The sequence below is a fragment of the Manis javanica genome, chromosome 6 (assembly GCF_040802235.1).
Source record: "Manis javanica isolate MJ-LG chromosome 6, MJ_LKY, whole genome shotgun sequence".
Taxonomy (NCBI): Eukaryota; Metazoa; Chordata; class Mammalia; order Pholidota; family Manidae; genus Manis; species Manis javanica.
The window spans coordinates 139,222,361-139,249,524 of NC_133161.1; the positions used below are offsets into that span (position 1 = coordinate 139,222,361).

The 27,164-nt window shown below is 38.6% G+C and overlaps 1 protein-coding gene across 2 annotated transcripts; it reads right to left on the reverse strand.

Moving 5' to 3' along the window:
* Positions 1 to 61: 61 nt before the first annotated feature.
* Positions 62 to 26,519, reverse strand: STT3A (STT3 oligosaccharyltransferase complex catalytic subunit A). Of its 2 annotated transcripts, XM_017666726.3 has the most exons (18): positions 26,362 to 26,519; positions 24,198 to 24,324; positions 23,389 to 23,449; positions 20,932 to 21,053; positions 20,410 to 20,555; positions 19,103 to 19,193; positions 17,568 to 17,674; positions 16,709 to 16,873; positions 12,187 to 12,367; positions 11,196 to 11,351; positions 10,238 to 10,329; positions 9,449 to 9,604; positions 9,058 to 9,246; positions 8,093 to 8,209; positions 7,872 to 7,974; positions 1,762 to 1,950; positions 900 to 1,015; positions 62 to 337 (listed from the first exon to the last, which is right to left on the reverse strand). In XM_017666726.3, the coding sequence occupies exons 2-18, from the start codon at positions 24,283 to 24,285 to the stop codon at positions 299 to 301; spliced, it is 2,118 nt and encodes a 705-aa protein (XP_017522215.1). In that variant the 5' UTR covers positions 24,286 to 24,324; positions 26,362 to 26,519; the 3' UTR covers positions 62 to 298. The 2 variants fall into 2 exon arrangements, with proteins under 2 accessions (XP_017522215.1, XP_073095639.1); XM_073239538.1 differs by lacking the exon at positions 9,058 to 9,246.
* Between the last annotated feature and the right edge of the window lie 645 nt (positions 26,520 to 27,164).

The following is a 27,164-nucleotide window of genomic DNA, read 5'->3' on the forward strand; positions in this document are numbered from 1 at the left end:
ATCCCCAGTATAAACTTTTACCTTCCTTATATCAGTCGAAAGTCAAAACAAGTAAGGCACATTTAAAAAAATTCCCCCCTTTAATTGACCAAAGTAAAGCCATGACATTTCGTTTGGTAACCTGCTCAGAATTATAAAAATCATTCCATTCGGCCCAGCACATACTGCCCAGGGCAAAACTTCCAGACAAGTCTAGTCCCGTCACGTTCTGTTCTTATAAACTGCGTATTTTAAAAATGTCTTCAGCGTCCTAAATGTGACGCACTCAGTGCGAAGCATATCAGAGCTGGATTAACACTTATGTCCGCGACAAGCCTCGATTATCCAGGTCCTTTACCTGTAACATAAAGACGTCAGTTTAATATTTGCAATCAGATCAACTTGGGAAAGGTTCTCTACTGAGCTGGGTTCAACCAGACAGGGAGGAATTCTGCTGGATTCTGCTACCTGGTTTGGTTTTGTGACTCAGTGAACATTGATTTGAGACTAGCTACTCTCAGCTTAGCCTTTTGAAGTACCTCTGTAAGGAACAGTATAAATGACCTACCTCCCAAATATGTCAAGGGTTCTCAATCTTTGCTTATGGAAGATATAGAACACACTTCCATGTGACTCTCGATGCCATAAAATCTCTCTCTTTCCCTGCAAGCTGATAATCACTAAAACAGATCAAGTCCAGCCCCAACTGAAAAAGTATCACTGCAGCCACTGCCAATGAGACAGTAAACTGTGGTATCTACTCTCTGAGAATAATCTAAAGTAAAAACAGTAAAACTGAGCTGCAAGCTACTTTTCAGACATTAGAAATGTCCCTATTTTAGATATACATGGCCCATTTTTAAGCACTAGAACCAATCTGCAAACATGAGGGCTGCTTTCTCAGTGTAACATCTGCTCACCTTGTATATTCTGACTAGCCAATGTTCTGTCGTATATGCTTCCTCCAGGACATCAAGCTCAAAGTCTTTATTCCCAATCTCAGCATTCCGAACACGGTCAAAGCCTGGCGGACGCTCTAGGAAGGGATGAGAAAGGAGACACAGTTCTTCCTACAGTGCTAACTTCCTTAGGAAATAGTAAATCAGTCTGTAAATCATCTACTAATTGTGATGTTATTCTTTCAGACTGCAGAAAGGCCTGCAGGAAAGAACATCCTCTCCAAGATGATGTTTTGGCAGAGTCCCTGGAGGTGATCTCTTCTGAGAGAGGGGGTGCTGACTTCCAAGCCCCTCTATTCCCAAGAATTGCCACCCAGAGGCCTCTGTGAGACATTTGCAACCATTCCGTGGATCAGAGAACCTACCAGATGTCAAAGGTCTGCATCCACCTCAGAAATTGTCCCTCGTGCAGAACCAAGAAACTGAGGTCAGAAGACTGTAACCTAATCAAATTACTCTCGATTCTTTTCCCTAAGAAATGAAAAGTCCTTGACCTCACTCATCACCCCTCATTTCTTTCTCTATTGTGATACCTTTTACTGAGAGGCAATAAAGAATAATGGGCAAAAGCACACAATTTAGAGCCAGACTGCCTGCATTTAAATTGCTTCTGCTACTAGTTATGTGACTGAGCAGTTAAGTAACCTCTTTGTGCCTGGATTTCCACACTATAAAATGGAAATATTAGTATCTATCTTTTGGGTTGTTGTGAGGATTAAATGAGATGTAAAGCAATTAGGACAGTGTTTGGCATATGAAAAATATGTGATGTGTTAGCTGTCACTGCTTTTACCAGTTACTAATGTTGTTATGAATCACTCACTGGCTTCTGTGTAGACCTGCCCAAAGCGGTAGTAACACATCTTGTACATAAGGCAGTTGAGCAGCACTGGAGAACCTTCACGGTCCACACGGAATTCCCCAGTTGGAGTATAATAATCATGCTCCTTAATATGTTTGCCTGTGTCTGTGCTCCCTCCAATCCGCACCATCCACAGAAACTTGTTGATGTCTAGAAGGAAAAAAAAAAGAAGTGCCTCACAAAGGCTACTGGAATAAACCACCTAATGAAACAGTCATTGTTTCTAAGGAATTCCCCAAAATATTTTTCTAATGGGAAGTGGTACCATGTAACTCTAATTTATAAAAATAGGCAAGAGAATGTGTAGGCAAAACTTTTTTCCTCAAAATACACAACTCTTCCTATAGATTATTGGGCTCCAGAAATCCTATGCTATTGGTCCAGACTTTAAATTATTCCTAGGTACTAGCTGGAGATGGGTGGTCCAACATAAGAGGTACTGACACTTGAACTGTTGCTAGTCCAAGTCAAGTATGCCGTCAGTATAAAATGCCCACCGGGTTTCTAACTTAGTCCAAACATAAAATGAAAAGTGGTAAAATATCTTGGTTACATGTTAAATGATAATGGTTGGGGCCTATTTAGTTAAATAACACTACTAAAACTCACCTGTGAGGTTTTTTTTTTTTACCTTATTTTGATGTGGGTAATAGAAAATGTAAATGACACATGTGGCTCCTGTACTTTTATTGGATAGCACCAATCTAGAGAGTAGCAGCTTCACCAGAAAGGTAGGGAAGACACAAACATGCTCCCTCTTGACCAACAGTTGCAGTTGCAAACCTCCAAAGCCTATCTATGAGAAGTCAACATTTCCATGTCAAACAAACCATCAGGCTCCATAAATACCATTAACTCAGGTTATCTTAGAGTATGTTATTCTCTGTATCTCCTTCACAGGCTTTAGGGAAATGAATGGTTTGTATAAAAAATATTATTGATCCCTAAGAAAAAAAGATTGCTACTCAGTACTGCAAAGGGCTCAAGGGGCTATCACAGTGGTTAAGCACACAGACTCTGAATCTAAGCTGCCTGGGTTTGTTTCAGCACTGCCAATTCTAGGTGGGTGACCTTGAGCAAGTTACCTAACCTCTCTATGCTTCAGTTTTCTTATCTGTCAAATTAGAAAAATAAGAGTATTTACAACCATAGCTGCTGTATTACAAATTTGTTTAAGAGCATATAAAGCATTTAATGCATCATTTGTCACATAGTTACAATAAATAAGCAATCAATAATATTACTATCCTCATGTAGTATCTACATTTTTACCTCCATCTTACAAATGTAATAACTGAGGCACGGAGACCTGCTGAGATCACACAGCCAGACAAAAACAAAATCCCAGAGCATCAACACAAATATCTTAGAGCACTGATATTACAGCTTCCAGGCAGGTATGCCTGAAGCAAAAACCTGACAAGCTTTAAGAATGGGAGAGTACATAGCAAAAGTAATGATCAACAAAATAAAAAGACAACCTGTGGAATGGAATAAAGTGTTTTCAAACCATAGATCAGATAAAGGGTTAATACCTAAAATATATCAGGAACTCATACAACTCGACAGCAAAAAAGAAATCTAATTGAAAAAATGGGCAAGAACAGACATTTTCCCAAAGATATTCAAATAGCTAGCATGTACATGAAAAGGTGCTCAACGTCACTAATCATCAGGGAAATGTACCATGAGATATCAAAACTACAGTGAGATATCACCTCATAACTGTTAGAAGGGCTACCATCAAAAAGAAAACAGGTAATAAATACTGAGGATATGGAGAAATAGGAAAACTTGTGCACTGTTGGTGAGAATGTAAATTGGTGAAGCTGCTGTGGAAAACAGTACGGAAGTTCCTCAAGAAACTAAAAATAGAACTACCATATGATTCAGGAATCCCACTTCTGGGTATGTATCTAAAGGAAACAGAATCACTATCCTGAAGAGATAACCCCCATGTTCACTGCAGCATTACTTACAAGTGCCAAGACATGGAAACAACCTAAGTGCCCATTGACAAATGAATGGATTAAGAAAAATACGACATATATAATGCAAATACTCTTCAGCCATAAAAACGGAAGGAAATCCTGCCATTTGTGACATGTATGGACCATGAGGCTAAATGAAATAGGGCAGACAGAGAAAGACTACATGGTCTCACTTGTATGTTGAATCTAAAAAAAACCAAACTCAAAGATCAGATCTGTGGTTATCAGAGGCTGGCGGGTAGGGTGATGGGAGAATTGGGTGAACGTGGTCTAAAGGTACAAACTTCCAGCTATAAATAAGTTATGGAAATGTAATGTATAATGACTGTATTTAACAATACCATTGTATATTTGAAAGTTGCTAAGAGAGATCTTAAAAATTCTCATCACAAGAAAAAATAAGGCATACTATGTGAGGAGACAGATGTAAACTACACTTAGATGATAATCATTTTGCAATACATACATATAACGAATCATTCTGTTGCACACCTTGAACTTATAAAATGTTATAGGTCAACTGTCTCAAAAAATTGGGGAAAAGTAATACATAAATGAATGGGCATGGCTGTAGTCTAAATAAATAAACCCCTGGTCTACTGGGTCATTAATCAATGATATTTATAGTACCTTAAAGTTTCCAACATAATATCTGAGAATACATTCTAAATACTTTAAAATATTTTAGATTTCTAAAAAATTGTTTTCTATTAAAATTTTCAAAAGTTAAAAAAAAAAGAAAGAATAGAAGAGTAAAAAGTAACGGGAATTATACGAAGGATAGCCCATTGCTGAAAGACATTGCCTACAAAAAAAGAAAAGTTCAAAAGACAATAGAATTGTGTGAATAGGGTAGTATTGTATGAAAGGGTAGTATTATGTTAAACTGTGACATACTGGATTATGATCAAATCCAAATACTTTTAGATTTGCATTAAGCATTTAATAAAAAATGAGCAACATGAAATAAACATGACTTGCAAGAGGGCAAAAAATCTTGCCCAGGACACTAACATTTCAAGGAAGTTTAAATTAAGAATATTTAAGAAATATCAGATGTGACGATGAAACAATGAAACTTTAAAAATGCAACAGAATTTTTATACCCAAATGCCTGTTAATCCTTTTAGAAAATGTAATTTTTGGAACTTGTACCACTGAGCATAAAAATGCTCAGAACATTTTGGAATTTCTCATTTGGAATGTCTTCAGAGCCCAATTCATGTGGGTGTTTTTAAAAACCACTTCACTGAAGTATGTCTGATACAAAAGCTGGACTGTTACTATGATAAATAGTAACAACAGTAACAAACTTTGAGTTCACTCCTTTTTATTGTACAATACCTCTCAAATTTTTCAGAATTCCAGCTAATAACTTTGGAGCTTGAGAAATAAAATATGAGAAAATAAATCAATACTGTCTCCTTTCATGATTTTCACATGCATGCTTTCATGGATTTGGATAATAACAAAGTTGTTGTTTTTAAATGGTTATCTTAAAAAAAAAGTCTAGCTTCCATACATAGGTGAGAGTAATTGTCAAATCATCATCCTTTCAACTCAAAAGCACAGCATAATGTCCAAAGAAAGATTTTCTCTGATAAGGCTTTCTTTCTGAATAGGTCTTTCTTTATATAAACTTGACCTAAGCTATTATTCTCACAATTTGACCTAACTAAATCTCTGATTTTCATACATTCCTACGTGACCAATTCATTATGAAGCAGCAGCTGTTCCATCATTAAAACATCTGTATTACCCCTGCATACCTGTGCAGGCAAATACCAAGTGTAGGCAAGGATGTACAGCAACCAAGAATTTCAGATACTGCTGATTAGGAATTTAAAATTGGTACTAAGCACTTTGGGAATAAATCTCTTTGCCAGATCTATAAAAGTTGGAACACATGTATTCTGTCTAAAATTAGCAATTGCAGCCTTTGATACATATGTTCACCAGAAGACATGTGCAAGAATGTTCATAATAGCATTATTCATGATAGCACCAAACCAAACACAGCACAAATATCCATCAACCCTAAAACACATATATTGTGCTATACTGACATAATCAAATACTATATAGGAATGAGAAGAAATTCTAATTACTTGCAACATGAATGAATTCTGCAGTAATATTGACCAAAAAAGGGCAGAAACAAAGAGTGCATACTGTATGTACTACTCCATTTATAAAGTTCAAAACAGGTAAACCTTTCTGAGTGTGTATACATTGTGTCAAAACTTATCAAATTACAGATTTTAAATATGTGCAGTATATAGTATGTCAACTATACTTCAGTAAATCTGTTTAATAAGCAAACAAATGGCTATTAGAAACTGAGATAGTAGTCACCCTTAGTAAATGGACATAGATACTGCAAGACATATTGGGAGTTATTCTAGGACATTGGTAATGTTCTGATTCTTGATTTGGGTGCTGGTTACATGGATATGTTTCCTTCTTGAAAATTCAACAAGCTATACAGTATTTCTCAAACTTTACAGTATCTGTATTTTTTTAAATGTTAAACTTATCACAAAGTTAAACTTCAAAAACCTGTTTAATCAAAACCTGCTGATCTTAAGTATTTCTTTTCATGCAAAATTACTTTGTCAAGTATCTCATATGCTAATTTCCTTAATTTCACACACAAAAAATTATGTGTTCCAAAAAATAACACTCATTTTTACACCAGCATTAAACATATACTTGTATTCAACTTAGCAGGCAATAAAAGGCTGAGTGACTCAAAGTGGTTACTTAATCATGGTTAGTGCTAAGGTTTCAGAAACTATGCCTTTCTACCACATATACATATATATATAAGTACATTCATATATAAAAAAATACATATACCTACAGATATACATACACAAATGCTTTTCTATGGTATTTGGATATATATTATTATAAAGAGAAACCTTCAAATAATTACAACAGTGCTGGTGTAATTATTTGTGAAAGTTCAAGTATGGGAGACACTATCAGATATTGCTCTTCCCTTGCTTTTACAGGACCCACATGGAAACCAGTCTTACTATTTTACCTTACACTTTATATGTACTATTTGGATGGATTTGTTAAGCCTGTCTATATCAGAAGCCAGAGATAATCTAAAATTTGAGTATCTTTAAGAGGCAGCTACATATCCGAAGAAAATTAAGATGAATATATGAGATAATTATTAACTGTAGGAAAACAAGTTATTCTAGATAAAAATGAAACTATGGTGTACTGGTTGACTCCGCAGTGAATATTTAGTTACGATTCTAAAAACACTTTATCTGGATTCAACTAAAAATTGAAAACTCTACTGAGAAGACATACCAGGGAAAGGAGGGGATGGAAGGTGACACAAAGAACTAAATTCCTTATCTAGTACAAATAAGCTGACACAGTATATCTAAAATGATCGATCAATAAATAGCAGAATATACATTTTAGAAAAATGGACATATATACTAGAAAAAATAACTGGAAGAGTAATTGCCCCTGGGAATTGATGTTATAAGTAGGTTTAGGTTTAAGGATGGGACAACCACTTTTTATCATAAACCTTCCGAAGTATTTAACATTTTAAAGTATAAACAGATATTGTGTTAATTTTCCTACAGTTTTTTTTAAAACAGAACTATATTTGGACAAGTCTGAAAATATGGTTTTGCTAATAATCATAGGGAACATGGTAACATATGCCATATATATATGTGTGTATACATAAGTATATATTTATATATAAAACACTGAAGGTGTTAGATGACTTCATGGCTTAAACCCCTAAAAAAATGCTAATTCTTAAAGTTCATTTTCAGAAGCCTTACTTGTTTATTAGTTGTGGAACTACTCCTAGGTCTTTAGACAATATAGCATACTGCACCTACACAGGAACTGTTCACATTTACTTCCTACTTATTGCCAAAAAATAATCAAAATAACCAAACCTCAAATTGCAAATACTTAGAAACTTCCCCAATTAAGAAAATGCATTAATATTATTAGTAAAAGGACAGAAAAACAGGAGATTCATCTATCTTAGAATCAATGCCCTGTAGCTAGAAATAGAATCAAGTACATTACCATCAGAGGAATAGCCAGTAAGGCCTCCAAATATGACCAGCACATAGCTGACATCAAGCTCCCTCATGATCTCATAGGCTTTTTCTTCTGTGGATGCCATTGCCTAGAAAAATAAACACATATTCCTCAGAGCAAAATTCCAGGTCATATGATCCCTCATGGAGAAATATTCCCCACTAGACTCTATGCACGAAACATTCAAATGATCCCTTCAACCTCACCTGCCCTACTCGAGAAATATGGGTATTATTCCATGTGTTATTGTCCACTAAAATTGTCCGATTCGCCATAGCTGTAATCTGGTAGCCATAATCCCACCATGACATGACCTTTGCATCCTGAAAGGAGAACGGGAAATGCAAATAACAAGCTTCTCATTGCCTCCAAGTATCAAATACAGAGAAGAATGGAAGGGCATCTGACAGGAAATGAGGCATGGCTTACTAATATATAATGAATGCCTAGCCAGAAAACAAAATCTTGTCACCTGGTCCTACATTTGTATACAATCATGAAATCTCAGTTCAAATTATACAATCCAACACTCCCCATACTTTCATCCCTTATACAAACAAGCATGATGGGGCAGAAGTATAGGGACTATGTAGTATTTACCAATAAACAGCCTGTTGTCATCAGGTAATTATATTAAATAAATGACCTTTAACAATATCACAAAAATCAGTTATTATAAAGATGGAGGGAAACAAAAATCACAGGATACAACGGGCAAGGAATAAAAAATTCTTAATGAAAAGTTTTGATTCCTTAAGAATCTAATCCACAAGTGCTGTATTTCCAATAGCTATTGCAAAAGAAATCATTTTAGATTCTCAAAAAGTACAAACCAAAATTTTTAAAATGGTTACATTAGGTGATCACTTTTTTGCTTCTATTTTCTGATTTTTCAATGGGATGGTCTACTCATAAAATCACCATGCTGTCAATAAAAGTGTACAAGCAGGGTATGGATAATTACCAGTAAGGGTACTTCTTGCTATAGAAGAAATCCTGAATTGAATGGACGTTTGACTTTTAAAACTCACTCAACACCATGGTATTACAGTTCTGATTTCTCCAAACTTTCCACCCATCTAAAAGCTCTATGATTCACTAGAACACCATATTTTTTCTCCTGTAATCCTGCTCCTTTTTCCCCATAATTCCACTCCTCCCGAACAGTCACCTCTGGAGTATTGTGACGAAGCCAATAGTATGCCTCTCGAAAGTCATCAAAAATGATCCTACTGCCATCACCACCACGGGCAGACAGAACAATGGAGGGAGATGAGTAGGCCTCACTGGTCACCCACGTTGAATGAAAAGTATAGGTGATGAGAAAGAAAGCCATGACTAGTATCATCCCACTTGCCACCTAAACAAGGAAGAATTGTGCTGTAAGGAAATTAAACTTACACAACACAGAACAGCTTCTTACACACAGTCAGTAATATAGGTGAGACAGAATAAGTCAGGGGTTATATGAGTTAATTCTGACCACTTTGACAGCACTCTACTCCCTCAAGTGCACACACACACACAGTTTCCCAAGTCTACCGTCAGTGTTGAATTCTCACCTCATTTTTAATAGGATAGGTAGAATCCTGTTGCTTCTTGCTCTTCTTGTCTGGGCGACTTATATCCAAATTTTTCATGTAAGTGGACAGCACCTGGGAGACTCCAATGCCGGAAAGAATGCACATAACAGGTGCCAACACTAGCATTAGACGCACCTGAAAGAGACAGGAAGCAAAATCACAGTCTAATACAAGTTACAGGTTTCAACCTGTAAGTGCACCATGACACCAATTTAGGGGTTTTCAGTAATTTTTCAGTGAAATGAAATAAGAGAGAAAATACTTGCAAAATACAGAGTAAAAGTATATGTCTTAAACTTTGTTTTTAGTTATATATATGAAGTTACATATGTGTGCCCTGAGTAATGTTATGATGTAAATTTATTTCTTCACTGTGGTTTTGCATCAAGTGAGAAACACTGTCTATAGAATATACAAAATCTCTCCTCTTTTAACAACCTAGCACTTGACAATCTTTCCAGGCCTTTAAGAAAAAAGCATCACTTCCCTTTTTAAGACACCCAGAAAGACAGGGCAAGTTAACTGCCCAGGGTCATTTTCTCCAACAAGTGTAAAAATGCCTCTCCCTAAAACAAAGTTATAAATCCAAGAAAATTGGGCCCCACAATCAGAATGTCTGAGTGCTTCATAGTCTCCAGAGAAGGATTAACAACAGTGAGCAGCTTTACAACTCAGTCCTTCAAATGCTCAGAGAGACGCATCTGTATGATTTCAGTATTTTCTAAATTCTGCCACGCAGGGGAAAAAAAGATTGCAGGCATTCCTCACCATTACAGCAGAAAAGTACATGCTGGTCACACCATACATGATGATGAATATCCGGGCATCAGACAGGTTGCTAAAGCAGTAATAGAGACCAACTACAAAAGTAAAAGTAAAAAGAAGTAAGCAGCTGAAAAAAAAAGATAAATATGTGCAAAGATGTTTACTACAGCACTCTAAAATAGCAAAACATCAGAAACCACCTAAATGTCAAACATTAGAGAGGTAGTTAATTGTAGTGTATTTATGAAAATATATTTCTCTAAAATAACAGTAAAAACAGAAATTATCATGATTCTTTATGAAAGGAAAAAGGTCAGGCAAAAACTATATAATCTTATTTTTATTCAATAAATAATTGGATGAATATACATGAAGATGTTAAAAGTAGCAGCAGATATGTGGTATGAACTCCTGAAATTTCTACCTTTTTTAAAATTTGTACATATCTTTTAAAAAGACAACTCATTTCCATAATAAGAAAAAAACATAAAAGCCATTTTATTTAAAAAAAGAAAAGAAAGACCCCTACCACTGGTAAATGCTAAAACATATCTGCATTGGCCAGAAAGGAAGTTAGATGAGAGAGGCTTCATAAGCAGCCATACATTCTCGAACTTCAATACTGCCAAGAAGATAAATGCGGAGGAGTCAGGAATGGGGGTAGGGAGGTACAATACAAGTACTCAAAAAGAAAAAAACTGAATATAAATTAGAGTTGAATTTTGACTTTTAATATCTTATAATACAACACAAAACTGAGCCACTACCTGCAACTACAAACTTGTGACTTCCACTCTGCTTCAAATATTAGAAAAATGTGCTTAGCCATCCTCCACACTCCATAAAGTGAACAGATAAAAAAACAAATATAAGAACAAAAACACAAGGATGAGGGTAATTTACTTATTTTGAATCAAATGGTCACTCTTCAGAAGGCACTTCAGAACACAAGGCAACAGACCTGGAAACATGAAGACAAGAAGCTGCAGATCAAAATAGTAAGAAGACCAGGTCGTAGGCTGGTGCTCAGACACAGAAGCAATGATGGGGATATTGTTCTTGGCGTAAGAAGGATCCAGCAGTGAGTAGAAACGCCCAGTCCAGGGAGATATTTTTCCTGGCAGCAAATAAACAACAAAAATTTCCCAATCATTTCTGAAACAAAATAACACCTGATCTTGATTAATCACACTTGCCATTTTTATAAGATTCTCTGCAACAGAGAGAAGGACTAGCTAGGTTTTTGTTTAAATGCCACCAACACTTTGGGAATTGTACTCCTTTATTTCAAACTTCAGAGTACTTTGTCGGCACAGCCACCAGAATAAAATCAGGCCGTATATAAACTCAGAAAAAAGGGTGGCAGAAATACTTCAAAGAAGGGTTTTAGGCAAATCTGGTCAAACCAAGGACAACTCTATAATCTAAGTCAACTATGTCCTTGAGGCTGCTCTGAATTAGGCGAGACACAGAGACTTGGAGAAAATCAAATCAGCCTCTAAGACGTGAAGTGAGGAAAATGAAGGAAAACAGAAGAGGAAATGTGATATGCCAACCAACTAAACAGCCATGCATTAGGGCATATGGGATTAGGTGAGGCCATGTTATAGGGTATGGAAAGCAAAGCAATGTTAGGGTTTTTCTCACCCTACCAACAGGAAGGAAAAGAAAAAAAAAGAGTAGAAAAATTAGCAAGATAAGATACAGTCCTTTCAGCAAGTGTAATTCTGAGATCAGCTGCTGTAACAAGACATTCTTGCTATGCTGAATGCAAACACCGGGCTGGCAAGTGGACTGAATGTTAAGTAGAACTTCATATGCTTGAATGAAAAGAGAAATAGGAGGAAAAGAATGAATCTTTCTGTGGTCAGGAAATAACTTAGTATCTCTGGACTTCAGTCTATGTCCATAACCATTTGCACTTAATACTAAAAGCCATAAGCCTCCCCTACCTGTCAGCATGAGGAGGGTGCCCACTGTGAGAAGGACGAAGCCTACCAGGGAGATGACACTCCGGAAAAGAACTTCAAATTGCTGTGGGTTCAACTTGCTGCGCAGATAATCGACAAAGGCATGGATCTGGCAGAGACCAAAGACCCCAAAGGCTGCCATGTGCTCTGATGAAAGGACGGGCTGTAGGTGAAAACATATGTATGAGAATAATATTAGGAAAAGAATGGGTCCAGCCTCGACCTGAATTATCCTGACCTCATTCAGACCAAAGGGTCAAATGAGTTCTGAGGCCACCAAGGAACTAAGGCCAACCTAGGGGAGGGTCTAAATCATCTGCCACATTTTCCTAAGAATATCTGTAGTCCCCAAAGCACACCACACTCTATCATCATCACATTTCTATCTCTATCATGTAACATCTCTGGACTTTGCTCAAGCTATGCTTTAGCCTGGATAGCAATTTTCTTTTTCCCAAAATTTGTGTTTGTTGAAATTCTCATTATTCAAGGTCCAATGCAATACTCCTCCTATCTGCCAAACTGAAATCCATTAGTCCCCTATCTGCTCAACACACGTTACATCTCTTCTGTCATTTAAAAATTATTTGCTTAGACCAGTGGTTCTCAAATGCTAGTGGGCATCACAATCATTGTGGGGAGAAGACATAGTGGTGTTAAGACTGCTAAACCCCACTCCCAGTTTGATTTAGCTGGTCTATCATGGGGTCCAGAATTTGCACTATCTGCATTTCTAACACATCTCCAGACGCTGTTGATGCTGCTGGTCTAGGAAGTTCATTTCCAGCTCCAGTATACTATAGACTCTACAGGCATACCTCATTTTATTGCACTTTGCCTAGTTATTTATTTCCTTAGAAAGAATTTCCAGAAATGGCAGAAAAATACTATAGACATTCTTTAGGCTCATGATAAATACTGCCAAAGTGCTTTTCAAAAAAAGATTGTTCAAATTAGCTGGAGCAAGTGGACATCCATAAGCATAAAAAGTAAACCTTGAATTAAATGTGACATCTTACAAAAAAATTAACTCAAATGGATCAAAGACCTAAATGTAAGACATAAAAGTATAAAACTTTTAGAAAATAAGGAAGCAGGAGAAAATGGTCAAGACCTAGCACTAGGCAAAGAGGTCTCAGACTTGACACCAAAAGCATGACGCAGAGAAGGAAAAACTGATGAACTGAACCTCATCAAATTCAAGATGTTTGCTCTTCAGAAACCCTGTGAAGAAGATGAAAACACAAACTACAGACTAGAGATTTGCAAACCATGTATTTGACAAAGGACTTGTATTTTAAATACATAAAAAATTCTCAAAACTAAACAGTAACATAACAGTCTAATCAGAACATGGGCAAAAAACACCAGATTTCTCACTGAGAGAATATACAGATGGCAAAAAAGCACATAAAGAGATGTGCAATGTCACTGGCCATCAGGGAAATTACAAATTAAAACCAATGAGACATTACCACACACCTATCAGAATGGTAAAAATAAAAAATAGTGGTAACACCAAATGATGGTGAAGAACTGGACCCAGGGTCACCCGTATCACTCATACATTGCTGGTGGGTATGGAAAATGGCAAAGCAGTATGCAGGCTTGCCTCATTTTAATGTGCTTTGGTTTATCACACTTTGCATATACTGCATTTCTTACACATTGAAGGTCTACGGCAACCCTGTGCTGAACAAGTCTATCGGCACCATTTTCCAGCATTTGCTCCTTGTCTCTGTATCACATTTTGGTAATTCTCACAGTATTTCAAACCTTTTCCTTATTATTACATTTGTTATGGTGGTCTGTGCAATGATCTTTGATGTCACTATTGTAATTGTTTTGGATGCCATGAACTGCTGTGTTCTGACTGCATCACCCACTGACCTTCCCTGTCTCTCTCCCTCTCCTCAGGCCTCACTATTCCCTGAGACACAACAATACTGAAACTAGTCCAGTTAGTAACCCTACAGTGGCCTCTGATGTTCAACTGAAAGGAAGAGTCACATGTCTCCCACTTGAAATCAAAAGCTAGAAATGATTAAGCTTAATGAGGAAGACACGTCACAAGCTGAGACAGACCAAAAGCTAGGCCTCTTGCATCAGTTGGCCAAGTTGTGAATGGAAAGGAAAAGTTCTTGAAGGAAATGAAAAGTGTTGGTTCAGTAAATCCATGAATAATAAAGTAAAACAGCCTAATTGCTGATACAGAGAAAATTTGAGTGGTCTGGATAAAAGATCGAGTGAGCTGTAACACTCCCTTAAACGAAAGACTAATCTGGAGCAAGGCCCTAACTCTAGTCCATTCTATGATGTCTAAGAGAGATGAGGAGGCTGTAGAGGAAAAGTTTGAAGCTAGCAGAGGTGGGTGATAAGGCTTAAGTAAAGAAGCTGTCTCCCTAACAGAAATCTGCAAGGTGAAGCAGCAAGTGCTGAAGTAGAAGCTGCAGAAAGTTACCCAGACCTAAGATAATTAATGAAGGTGGCTACATTACAAAATTGATTTTCAGTGTAGACAAAACAGCCTTCTACTGGAAAATGCCACCTAGGCCTTTCACTGCTAGAGATGAGAACTGTCTGGCTTTAAAGATTCAAAGGATAGGCTGACTCTCTTATTAGGAGCCAATGCAGCTGGAGACCAATGCTCACTGACCATTCTAGAAATCCTAGGGTCCTTCAGAATCATACAAATCCACTCTGCCTGTGCTCTATAAATGGAAGAACACAGTCCGGATGACAGTTCATCCGTTTATAACATGTGGACTGAATATTTTAAGCCCACTGTTAAGACCTACTGCTCAGATAAAAAGATTTCTTCCAAATATGACTGCACATTGACAATGCTGTGGTCACCCAAGAGCTCTGATGGAGATGGACAACAAGATTAATGTTGTTTTCGTATATACTAACACAACACCCATTCTGCAGTCCATGGATCAAGGAGTCATTTCAACTTTCAAGTCTTATTATTTAAGAAATATATTTCATAAGGCCATAGCTGCCATAGATAGTGATTCCTCTGATGGATCTGGGCAAAGAAAATTGAAAACCCTCTGGGAAGGATTCACCTTCATTTAAGAACATTTCTGATTCATGGGAAGAGGTTAAAACAGCAGCCTGTACAAGAGTTTGGAAGAAGCTGATTCCAACCTCACACATAACTTTGAGGGACTCAAGACTTCCCTGGAGAAAGTGACCACAGAGACGGTGGTAAGAGCAAGAGAACTAGAATTAGAAGTGGAGCCTGAAGATGTGACTGAATTCCTGCAATCTCATGATAAAACTTGAACAGATGAGGAGCTGCTTCCTATAGATGAGAAATCAGTTTTCTGAAATGGAATCGACTCCTGGTGAAGATGCTGTGAAGGCTGTTAAAATGACAACAAAGGATTTAGAATATGGCATAACTTAGTTGGTAAAGCAGTGGCAGGGTTTGAGGACTGACTCCATTTCTGAAAGAAGTTCAACTGTAGGTAAAACACCATCAAACAACATCACATGCTACAGAGAAATTGTTCATGACAGGAAGAGTCTATGGATGCAGCAAACTTCACTGTTGTCTTATTTTAAGGAATTACCACAGCCAACCCCAGCTTCAGCAACCACCCCCTGATCAGTCAGCAGCCATCAACATCAAAGCAAGACCCTCTACCAACAAAAAGATAACAACTTGCTGAAAGTTCAGAAGATGATGAACATTTTTTAGCAATATTCTAAAATTGTTTTTTTAGATTTAATAGACTATTGTATAGTGTGAACATTAACTTTTATATGTACTAGGAAACCTAACAATTCATTTGAATTTATTTTGATATTTGCTTTATTGTGATGGTCTGGAACTCAATCAGCAATATTGCTTGAGGTAGGCCTGTAGACAGCTGCACATACTTCTCCCCCACCTACCAACAAGACTGTAACATCCTTAATGGCCAGGACCATATTTTTACATTTCCCAGCAATTAGCAAACTGCATACAGTAGGTGAACAATAAAGACATACTTGCTAACCTCTGAATAAGGGCTCCACTTTCATGTGAATTTTACATGAGAAATCAAACACCACATTCTCTGACTAAGCAGTCGTCTCTTAACCCTATGGGATAATGTGGTTAAAGGCATGCTTTGGTGCCTAAAGGACTTTCACTTAGGGGATTAGCATTATTAGCATAATGGATTCATTAGAATTAAAAAGGACTGGAAATAGTAATTTTGATCACACTCATCAACTCAGCTTAGAATAACATCTCTCCTCCTCCCACAAACCTAAGCCAAATAGAGTCATTCAATTCAAGTTTCATGGAGCAAGCATTAACACAATCCCGGAAGCAGACTTTAATGACCAATGATTCTACTGCTTTAGCTAATACAAGTCATCCAAGGTTTTCACCTGGGAATAAATCTGCTTTCCCCATCAGAACCCAATCTATTTGGAGCTGCTTAGGGAAAAACAGAAAAAGCTAAATGCACACCCCTCCCCCCCCCCCACTCAGTCTAGGGCTTACCTGGAAACCCACAAAGGAGATCTGCATGGAGAGAATGGTGCCCAGGCAGTAAACAGTACAGTAGGCCACATAGATCCGGTGGGAGAAACGTCCTGTGAGCATCAGCACCAGTACGTGGAGAGGGATCAAGTTGATCAAGAACACATAGCCTCCCCAAGAAGAGACCTATGCCGGATAGAAAAGAGCGATTCCTCTGAGCACTCCTCCTCAGACTGCAACCATTATGCCTTCGGCTATTACCTGTAGCCTTTTTAGGGAACATTTCTTGAGAGTAATTATAAATTTTACACCAAGTGGCTTAGAGTTTAAATAACTTATTTCTTTAAATAGGAAAATCAAATTCACACCCATTGCTGTAACTCAATCCCCTATTCACTACGGCTCCTGCCAACATGAACACAGAAGAAGAAGGGACCCAACCCGCAGGGTTAATCTACATGCAATCTATTTTAGGGTCCCATGGAGGATTTAGGGATACATGGGAAATGTGAGGAAGCAGAAACAGTTACAGGAAGAAGTCAAAGTTTACACATAGGATTGAACAGAAAAAAAAAAATATTGGAAAAGGAAAAATTTAAGGGGAGCATACCAGAAAAGAGAGTTGGCCACCACTATGTACCCATAGGAAATACAGTATCTGGAGAAATTCATTAAGATTAAAAATATTATGTCTATCTTATTATGTAATGGATATCCACACCTGCCTTAGATCAGGCTTTTTATGGATACAAAAGACAGTATAGACTTCTGGCCTCTAGCCTATGGTCTCAAAGCCCAAGAGCTACTATGAATTTGTATCAGTTGATCCCAATAGGTATTCAGACACAGAGACTCTTGGAGGAAAGGCATGACAAGTTACCATGTAGAAATAAGCAAGGGCACACTTGGCTGCCCAGTAGATGGAACCAGTCTTCACTGCTTTGATCCACATGTAGTAGGTGAGCAGCATGCAGAAGATGGCAATCCCTGCAGAAAGAACACAACCAAAATTCAGTAGAAGGCCAGCTGGGATAATATTTAAGAATACTCTTCTGGAACAAACTGCCTAAATTCATACCTCAGATATAGTACCCATTAATAGCGTAAGATTTATTTCACCTCTCTTTTCTCAGTGAAGTCCATAATAGTATGTACTTGATGAAGGTGTGAAGAAAAATTTAATTATTGCATGTCATGCACTGAGAACAGTACCTAGCATACAACAAGTACTCAGTAAGTTTGGGCCATTATTATTACTAGTCTTTCCAGGCACTGAATTCCTGCTACTGTAGGCCAAAATTATCCCATACTACCATGTACCAACCTGCCTCTACATCTTATCACAAGCTGGTCCTTATGTCCTGACTGTCCCTCTTCTTAATATCTGCCTAACATAGCCTCAACTTCAGGGCCCAGTTCAACCTCAACTAATTCCTAAAAGCCTTCCCCAATCTTTGAATTTGAATTCCTCCTGTCACTACATTCCCAAGGTACTCAGTTCATACTTCTCTTTAGTACATAATACTATCTGCCTGTTATTGGTTATTTTATAGGTCCGTATTTCTTTTCCTTAACAGATTACAGGCCAACATATATTTTTATTAAGGTGCCACTGAAATACAATCTTATAAAGTTTTCACATGAGCAACACTGTGGTTTCAACATTCACCCATATTATCAAGCCTCCCCACATACCTCACTGCAGTCACTGTCCATCAGCATAGTATGATGCTAAAGAGTCACTACTTATCTTCTCTGTGCTATACTGCCTCCCCACCTACATTATGTATGACAATCATAATGCTCCTTAATCCCTTTCTCCCTCCTCACCCATCCTCCCTAACTCCTTCCCTTTGGTAACTGCTAGTCCTTCTTAGAGTCTGTGAGTCTGCTGCTATTTTGTTCCTTCAGTTTTGCTTTGTCAGGCCAACATAATTTTATTCACTATCAGTCTCCATTGTTCCTTAATTATGAGACAGAATAACCTATATCTTTATAATACCTACACTGTGTTCTCCCAATAACATTCAATAAATATAGACTGAATTGAAAATAATAGTCATTGTAGTTTTAAGAACATCCATTCCTCTTATCTATGAAAATGAAGTAAATGATTACAATGTTAAACAACAGTACCATTCAACATTAAAAATTAACTGTACTTTTGTGAGTCCAAAGATGAGCCAAAGGCCTTATATAAGGAAATTTACCAGCGACTTTCTAGAGAGGATGACAGAGAAGGAATATAAACCTGTCTGATGTCTGAGGTCCCCTTCTGTCCATTTTTAATCTGCTCATCCAGACACCATTTTTGCTACTGTCGAACAAGAGATCTGAACCCAGATTCTACTGCACGTCATGAAGCTCAAGCAGGTAACGAGGTGAACAGATCGTCTTCAGCACTGTAAGTCTTACCCTCATTATCATAGGAGCCAGCCACAGACCGGGAGATATATCCAGGAACTACAGCAATCATGGCAGCAGCAAGAAGCCCAGCCCCTGCATCCTGCAAGGAATGAAGGGTAATGGGAAGTCAATACCAACACACCCACAGGAGAGAAAAGAGGATCCACTAGTCCCTTCTGTTTATAAAGGACCCAGAGAACAGCCCAACACTTTCCAAGGCAGATGTGATGCTGGGATGCTAGGAATGTTCACAGCACAAGAAAGCTAAAAACCTTTCACAATCAATTCCCCATAATGATACCAAGTCTGAAACTGAGTACAACACACATGCTGAGGACAGACAAATCACCTAGGCTCTCAGACATCAGACGCTGCCCCAGAATGGGCTGTCTGGCTAGAAGATTCCCAGGTTGTGAGTCCCTATCCCTAACGGTGTCTGCACACGCAGGAACACCAGTCACACCTCTAAAAGCCATAGGCAAGGACAATCAAAGGAAGACAATTATTATTTGAGCTAAAAAATCAGCAAAGATAGGTGATAATCTATCTGGACTAAAAATGCTGGGGCTTAGATAATAAAATTAGAGTTATCACCAGGCAATCTGTGTGCTCAGAAGAAAGGAACAACAAAATATATTTCACACTCCAAAAGAGTAAGGACTTGACTATTGATAATAGTCAAAAATTTGGAAAGGCAGCAAGGAGAAGGATGAAAAGGTTTCTAAACTAAACTTAGATTTCCCAAGCCTTCCCACTAGTTTATCACCTCTCGGGTATCTCCCAGACACCATAGCCTCAACTTAAGAATGGCAACCAAAGAGCCAGGGGTTACCAAGGCAGAAACAGTCAGTACTATGGACTCTACTACAAAAGCCAAATGGTTCAAGAATTTTAAAATACTTGTTAAAAAAAAAATCAATAAATAATTGCTAGGTGTTCATTTCCAAGAAGAAAAACTAATAAGCACTTTGGAACACTTTTAAAAAGAACACTAGTAGTTATTTTTCCTCTCCCTTAGATTGTGAAGACTTCAAAATCTAACCCTCACATTTTGCATTTTAAACTTTTTTTTTCCCCTTACAAAGCAATTTACACTTGACTTCACAATGTTCTCTTACAAGAACAAACAGTTGCTAAGATAAGAAACCACACAGTCTAGGGAGGGGCCGGAGTGAACCCAAGAATCGGCCCAGCAAAAGCTCTTTTGCCTCCGGCTCCCTGCCCTGCTAATGCTCTCAGTTCCCCAACCTTCAGCATCTACGAGAGAGGTTCAACAACACTTATTCCCAAGCCTTCTGTCACCCCAAATCCTTCACCTTGAGCTCTTTGGTGAGGTGGTACGTGACGATGGTGGTGAAGGAAGAGAAGAGAGGGGCCAGGAACACACAGACATTCCGAATATCGATGGTGATGTGGAAAAAATGGAGTACGTGGTAGATTGCAGCAGAGGTGATCATTAAGCCTGTAACAGGAAGAAGAAATTCCATTAGGTTATCCTAGTAAGACAAAGAACTTAAGGGAAAGCAAAAGGGAAAATTCAAATACTAGTGACTTGACAAGACAGGTCTTAACAAACCACGAGATACACTAACATAGCAATTGCAGTAGGCCTATAAATTTCTCTCCTGAGGATTCAATCAGAAGTCCAGAATTTATGAAATGCCACCCATCTCCACTCTCCCTATATGTTCTTCTGTCTAAATAGGATTGACTTTCAGGAATTTGCAATCAGAATGAAATTACAAGTGTCACAAAATGAAGTTATCAGAAATAAAAGAAACTGCTCCAGAATATACAAATACCTTACTTCTGTTTAAAAAAAAATTCTGTTCCCTCACCTGGATAAATTGTTCCTCCAATGATTCGTCCCAAAGGGTACCAGGCCCGGTCATCAAACCAGTTATGGAATTTATAAAATCCCTCTTCAGCCAGGAATCGAGTAGTCCGATAATTAAAATACCTATAGCAAGAAAGAAAAGATCTTCTGTCTCCTTCTCTTCATATACTCAAACAATTGCACCAATACACAGTGAATTTTACTCCTCGAGTTACACCATTGAGGAACTTACCATTACTCCAATAAAAGTGTGGTACCAAAAATGATGCCAAGTGTGGGAACAATATTATATTACCATAATTCTCATTTCAAGCTCCCTGTTTGTCTCAACTAAAGCACTGCTTCTCTCGTAAGAAAATGCACATGGCACCTACTATTATAATCAAGTGCTCAAGCTGGATACTTTACCAGGCTGGTAGGTACTAGGCATTAGCACCAGTCAGACAATTTTAGCACCCAAAAGACAGGACACCTGAGATGTGGGCACCAATAAATTTGGCTCTTTTCAAGTGACAGGAACATACAAAAGAACATTTCCAAAGCACACGCAAGGACACAAATACAAATTCAAGTGATGAGCATCTCTAAGGATGTTGGCAGAACACCATACTTTTTACAGATTAAAAAACAAAGTTTTTTAATCCACTCCATAACACAAAGTGTAATGAGTGTTTACACTTGCAACAAGGTCTACTGATGCTGTTATTTAAAATAGTTCTGAATGCGACCTACGTAGTAGCATAAATATATAGATTACATAAAAAAATATCTGACATGAAATGCTTAGTTATACATGGCAAGACACAGTTCTTTAGGTCCAAGCTATGTAACCCCTTAAGTTTCTCAATTAAAAAGAAGAGGCAACATAAATAATGTATTATTTAATGTTAAATATTTATATTGTAATATAAAAAACAATTATATATGATTAAATAGTAAAATACATTGTAATATATAATAGATTTAATATATTTAATTAAATTAATTTAAAGGAACTGTTTGATTTCTAAAGATAATCATGACTAACCATCTTTGCTGCCCACCCCTCTAACCCTATTCCTCCTTGGTCAGTTAAGTTTAAGCAGCTGCAATAAGTAGAAGTAGCAGATGGTAGAAATCTCTATCCTTCTGTGTGTCGCTGATTAATATTATTTTGGTAACTGTCAGAGACACAGGGGATGAGGGTGGCAGGCAGTCAACAAGTGCCAGAATTATGTCCTTTACCTAACAATAGAAAGGGCAGAGTGAGACAGAGGAAGTGTGAGTGAGTGAAAATCGGTGTGGACTAGAGTCACACCCTGGGCCTCAGTTTCCTGTCCTGCAAAACCAAGTGTCGAATCACATCATTTTAATAGTCCCTTCTAGCTTTGTGACTACAGAGCAGATACTCCTGCTTTCCCTGAACATCTCACTTCGATATTTGCTCATGTAAAGGGTCTGAAAAAAAAGCCCTAACAGACTGATCAAATAACAAAAGGATGTATTGTTTCCCCATTTGTGAGGAAAAACACAGATTAAATTGCAAGGTCCCAAAGAAAATATCTGTGTGCCTCCGAAGTGCTTTGAAATGTCTACACAGAACAAAACGACAAAATTGCAAATATGACTGGTATTAAACTCCTGAATCAATGCTCTCATAAGATGAATCTGCTATTTTTAAGGTATCAGTGATGCTTCAAGAACCTACAATTTTGGCTCTCCAAATTTTTAATTAAGCCTTAATTTAGGCAATTTAACATCGTAACTCCAGGGTCTATAGACAGACAAGCCTAGATTGAAATCTTGGTTCCTCCACTTAAAATGCATAATCTTGAATAGCCTCTCCCAGCCTCAGTCTCCTCATTTGTAAATGGACTCTTGTAAGAATTTAGAGATAATCTGTAAAATAGTGCTTGAAACAAAAATAATGTTGAGCAAATCATTTTCACTTACGTCTTGTTTTATATAATGAACAAAATCCCTAACCAAACTCACAGCTTTAAATTTTCCTTAATATCTAATTTCCTTAGACTTAGACCTTAGAACTGGTAAGTCCAATTTCTATCATACAAATTGTTAAACAGAACAACAACAACAAAAATGTCAGAGAGCTCAAGTTCGTAACTTGGGATTTTCTTTTGAGCCTAAAATACAACAGGTCCTTTTTCTCAATCTGCATCACTAACTGTTGACCAAGCTGAGGATCAGAATTCTCTTAGCCCACCTAGATCTTAAGTGATAGACAAGAATGCAGCAAGGTTTCTCAATTTTTTATAAGCTGGAGAGACTTACTTGGCTAATTCCAACAGTAATGTTTCAAAAGGGGACAATTATCTCCTTTGGAAAACTTGAAGTTTTTTTTTCCCCCTAAAGGTATAGAATGTACATCCCTATCACTGAAAGGTGACCGGAATCTGAACTTGAAACCCAGGAACCCGAATGCTTCCCAAAGCAAATACGGACCACACAGGGTACTCACGGATCAAACTCGTGGATGACACTTTCAAATCTCAGGACAGCAAAAAGACGAGTGGAAAATGCTGCAAAAAGAATTAGGATTTTTGTGGCAATGTGCCACACACACACAAAAAAATAGCAGACAGTGATAGTATAGACAATTGTATTATCCAGCACAGAAGTCACAGAAATAGAAAATTATCTGAATATTTAACCATCTCTCCCACACAGAAAAAAAAAAGTTCACCTTTCCCTGACAATGACACCTAACATTTTCCACTTAGGTAGGAATCATCTAACTACTTATTATCGAGGCCTATAATTATGCATTCACCTGTACTGCACTCAGCTTACATGGTCATCTTTTCTGCATGTTGACCTCCATGCCTCACAACTAATGTAGCTTTGGAACAAACTAAGAGTTAAAGCAATCAAGGCTATACTAAGGACTCATGAAGAGCCAGAAAATCTTAAAAAAAAAAACTTAAGTTCTGAAGAGATGTTCAGAAATACTAAGTAGGGAGCTAAACTGAAGACAACTGTCTTTTACAAAGTTCAGTACCCAGTGCCCAGTACCTCTTTCAGTCCTATGAGAAAAATTAACACAGCATGCTTCCCTCTCTTTCCCAGATGACCACTAGCCCTGACTTTCATAGTCCTTGTGTTTCTTTTATTTTTTGCCTTCACCAAATTATACTGATGGAAAACAGTAAAAAGAACACATTATAATCAGCTGGAAAGATGAAGGCATTTAAGAAAACCATTCTTGATTTTTTTCCAGATTTTCTCCCTTCCATTCCCAAAGAAAGAGAAGTCTCCATGCACACTCACATAACACAGCAGCCATTGACAGAATGAGGAGCTTCAAAAGTGTGTCCTGTTTCTCATAGGACAACCGCAAAAATCCCAGCTTAGTCATCTTGACATCAATGGGTAGCAACAGATGACACTCAAACAGCTAAAATGGAAAAGTCAAGACAAGAGGATATTGGACACCTTCAATTTACCTAATTCACTTTTATATTTTATGGTGGCAGAGAACCGTAAAGGAGACAGGAGCTAGTGAACACACCAGAGAGGGGCAGGATTAATACAAATACCCAAGCCTGTCCTGAATTACAATCAACTGGCAAGGAAGTTGGCACAAGGAAGTTGTCAAGGCCAAAAAGAAGTCATGAGACTCTATCACCGTAACTGTCAATAGTGTAGTACAACAGGAGTAGAGAAGAAAAGCTCAAGAATAGACAAAGGGGGTTGGGGAAGAGATACAAAAAAATAAAGAATGGAAATAGAGAAACAAATATTTAAATGGAGGAAGAGAGCATTAAAGAAAAGGCAGGAGTGTAAGAAAGCAAGCAGGGAACGAATATTGAGTGTAGAAGTCAAAGTAGCAGAAGAAACAGAAATCACGACTCAATCAAAACAATCTACGGCTAAATTTCAGCTACAACTGACTGGCTACAGGCTTCTTTGGAGTTGCAGGGTCCACTAAAGCATAAATGATCACTAATTCAGTGATCTCCATTTAAGACGAGGGAGAGGTGACACACATAGGTCACATAGGCCCTCTCTATCCCATATATCACACTGTAACCACTGCTCAGATCATTACCCACTTCCAATCAGCTGTCTCAAGGCATCACTGTATTTAAATTAACACTGCTGATTTAAGCCAATGATTCCAGAGACAGCTCATGGAACCAGATCTGGAGAGAAAAGAAAATGTTTTCCTACTGAGGCAAGAAAAGCTGGTGGGGAGGGGGTGGGGGGGCTGGACTAAAATAAAATGTTGAGGGAAGCAGTCTGTAGACTATTTGGAATGGTTATCATTTGATGGACAAGATTTATTAGCATTAATTTGACATAGGAGGTTAGCTATTTCTTTTAAGACAATGCTGCTTTCTTAAACCATAAGCTGGTCAAGGGCTACATGATAAAGAATATAACAAAGGATATGCAACATTATTCAAGACAGCAGCGGGAGGAAAAAAGAAACCCACATTCCTCCTTATCTTTTTCTCACTACTAATGGAGGAAAACGGGAACAAATTAACACCAGACTAGGTGGAAGGTATTAAGAATCACACATTCCTAGTTTCAACTGTAAGAAGTCAATCATCTTTTCAATAATTAACTGTCCCAGAGGAGCAGTTTTACACGTTTTTAATTGTAATCCCAAAGGAAAACCTTATCTTGCAATCAAAAATAAACACCTAGTTCCAAGAAGTCCGTAACCCAGCCACATCCCTCAGGTTTGTATTTGTTCTCTGGAACGCCTGAAATAGAAAAACCTAACACTACTTAGTTGACATGAGCAACACACCTAAAAGAGTAAGCAGATGAAATTAGAGTACTGGAACCTCTACCTGAAAACGGAGTAAAAGAGCAAGTAATATGAAGCAAGACCTTAAGGAACTTTGCAGTGTGCTCTGTAGTCATTTTGAAACACCGCTAAGGCAAGGAAGGACCAATACACTTTTACAACACAGCATCTGTCCTCCTCAACTGTGCCTGCAAGCTGTGGTGTCCTCGTCCCACCCTAGTTCTAGATTCCAGGACGGCCATTTCCCCACACGCTTTTTCACACGCTCACACTCCTTTCCTCCCTCCGACCCCCACCCCCACTTCTGCTCACCCCAGGGTGTCCCACCTCCCTGTCTCGCACCTTCACAAAACTCAACACCTCTGACATCACCCACCGCGGAACACCCCACCACCTCAGCATCCTGAGCGCCTGCCCTTCCAGGGCTACCTGGAAGCTACCCTTCCAGGATCCAATCTTTCCCTAAGCGCGCGCCCCATCCCAGACCTTCACACCCTTCCACTCCAGGATGTTCCCACACTACACCCCACGCCCCCTCCTCTGCAAGGCCTAGACACTGCTACACCCCCACCCTGGCCTTTAGAACCCGACCCTCTGCGCTTCGTTCAGCTCCCCCAATGCCTGGCGTGCACCTGCCGCTAACACGTAAGTGACATCCCACAGCCTCCTCACCTGGCCGGCGTTCCTCAAGAATCCGCTCGGCTCCCTGTGCCATCCGTTCAGCGGCGCACCCAACCCTGGCAATGGCCGGGTCCGCTCTCCGACCGCTCCCCATTGGCTGGCTCATGGCCGACAAGATACCTCGGGAGAGCGATAGTATCGCGGAACTGTCTGTCAGACCCAGAGGCGTGGACAAAGCCGTACTCTCACTTTTTAACTGGGCAGTGAAAATATCACTTAGCGGTCGGAAGGCGGGGCTTCGTGCCCCAGCCGAGCTGTGATAGGTCTACTTGTTAGGGCGAGAGCGCGGAAAGAACGTGCTCTGAGCAGTTTGGTTGAGGACCGAGGAGTGACGTGTCCGTCCGCCGAACGCGAAGGAGTTAGAGGCGGAGGTGTGGCGCGTGTACTCAGTCATATGACCAGAAGAGGAAATTACGTAAGTAGGCCGAAACTACAAATCCGAAAGAGCCGGGCTGTTGAGATCTTGTCTCTTTTCCTAAGAGTTTTTTTTTTTATAAAGGTAGAAATTGACTACCTAATAAAACGTTAAAGGAGAGGAGGGAAGAATTTCGACCTGTTCTCAATGAGAGCTCAAACAGTTCCCGGGGCAGACCGTTACATCATGCACAGGATTTGTGTGACAATTCACTCAAGAGCTGTTTTTGACAATGCTCCCGTAAACTGCTATGCGAAGGAGAGCCCGGACAAATTTCACGAGGCATTTGCCTTCCTTAAGCCCCTGACTTCGTGAACGACTATGCCTCGGCCTAAAGGGGTCGTCGGGGTTAAGGTGGAAGGAGTCAGCCACTGCACAG

Coding starts and splice junctions, on each gene's coding strand:
- STT3A (XM_017666726.3), bottom strand. CDS start 24,285: ATGACTAAGCTGGGATTTTTGCGGTTGTCCTATGAGAAACAGGACACA. Junction 21,054..23,388: donor GTCATCCACGAGTTTGATCC/GTGAGTACCCTG, acceptor TTCTTGCTATAG/GTATTTTAATTATCGGACTA. Junction 8,210..9,057: donor TTCGTCACAATACTCCAGAG/GTGACTGTTCGG, acceptor TTCTCCTTTCAG/GATGCAAAGGTCATGTCATG.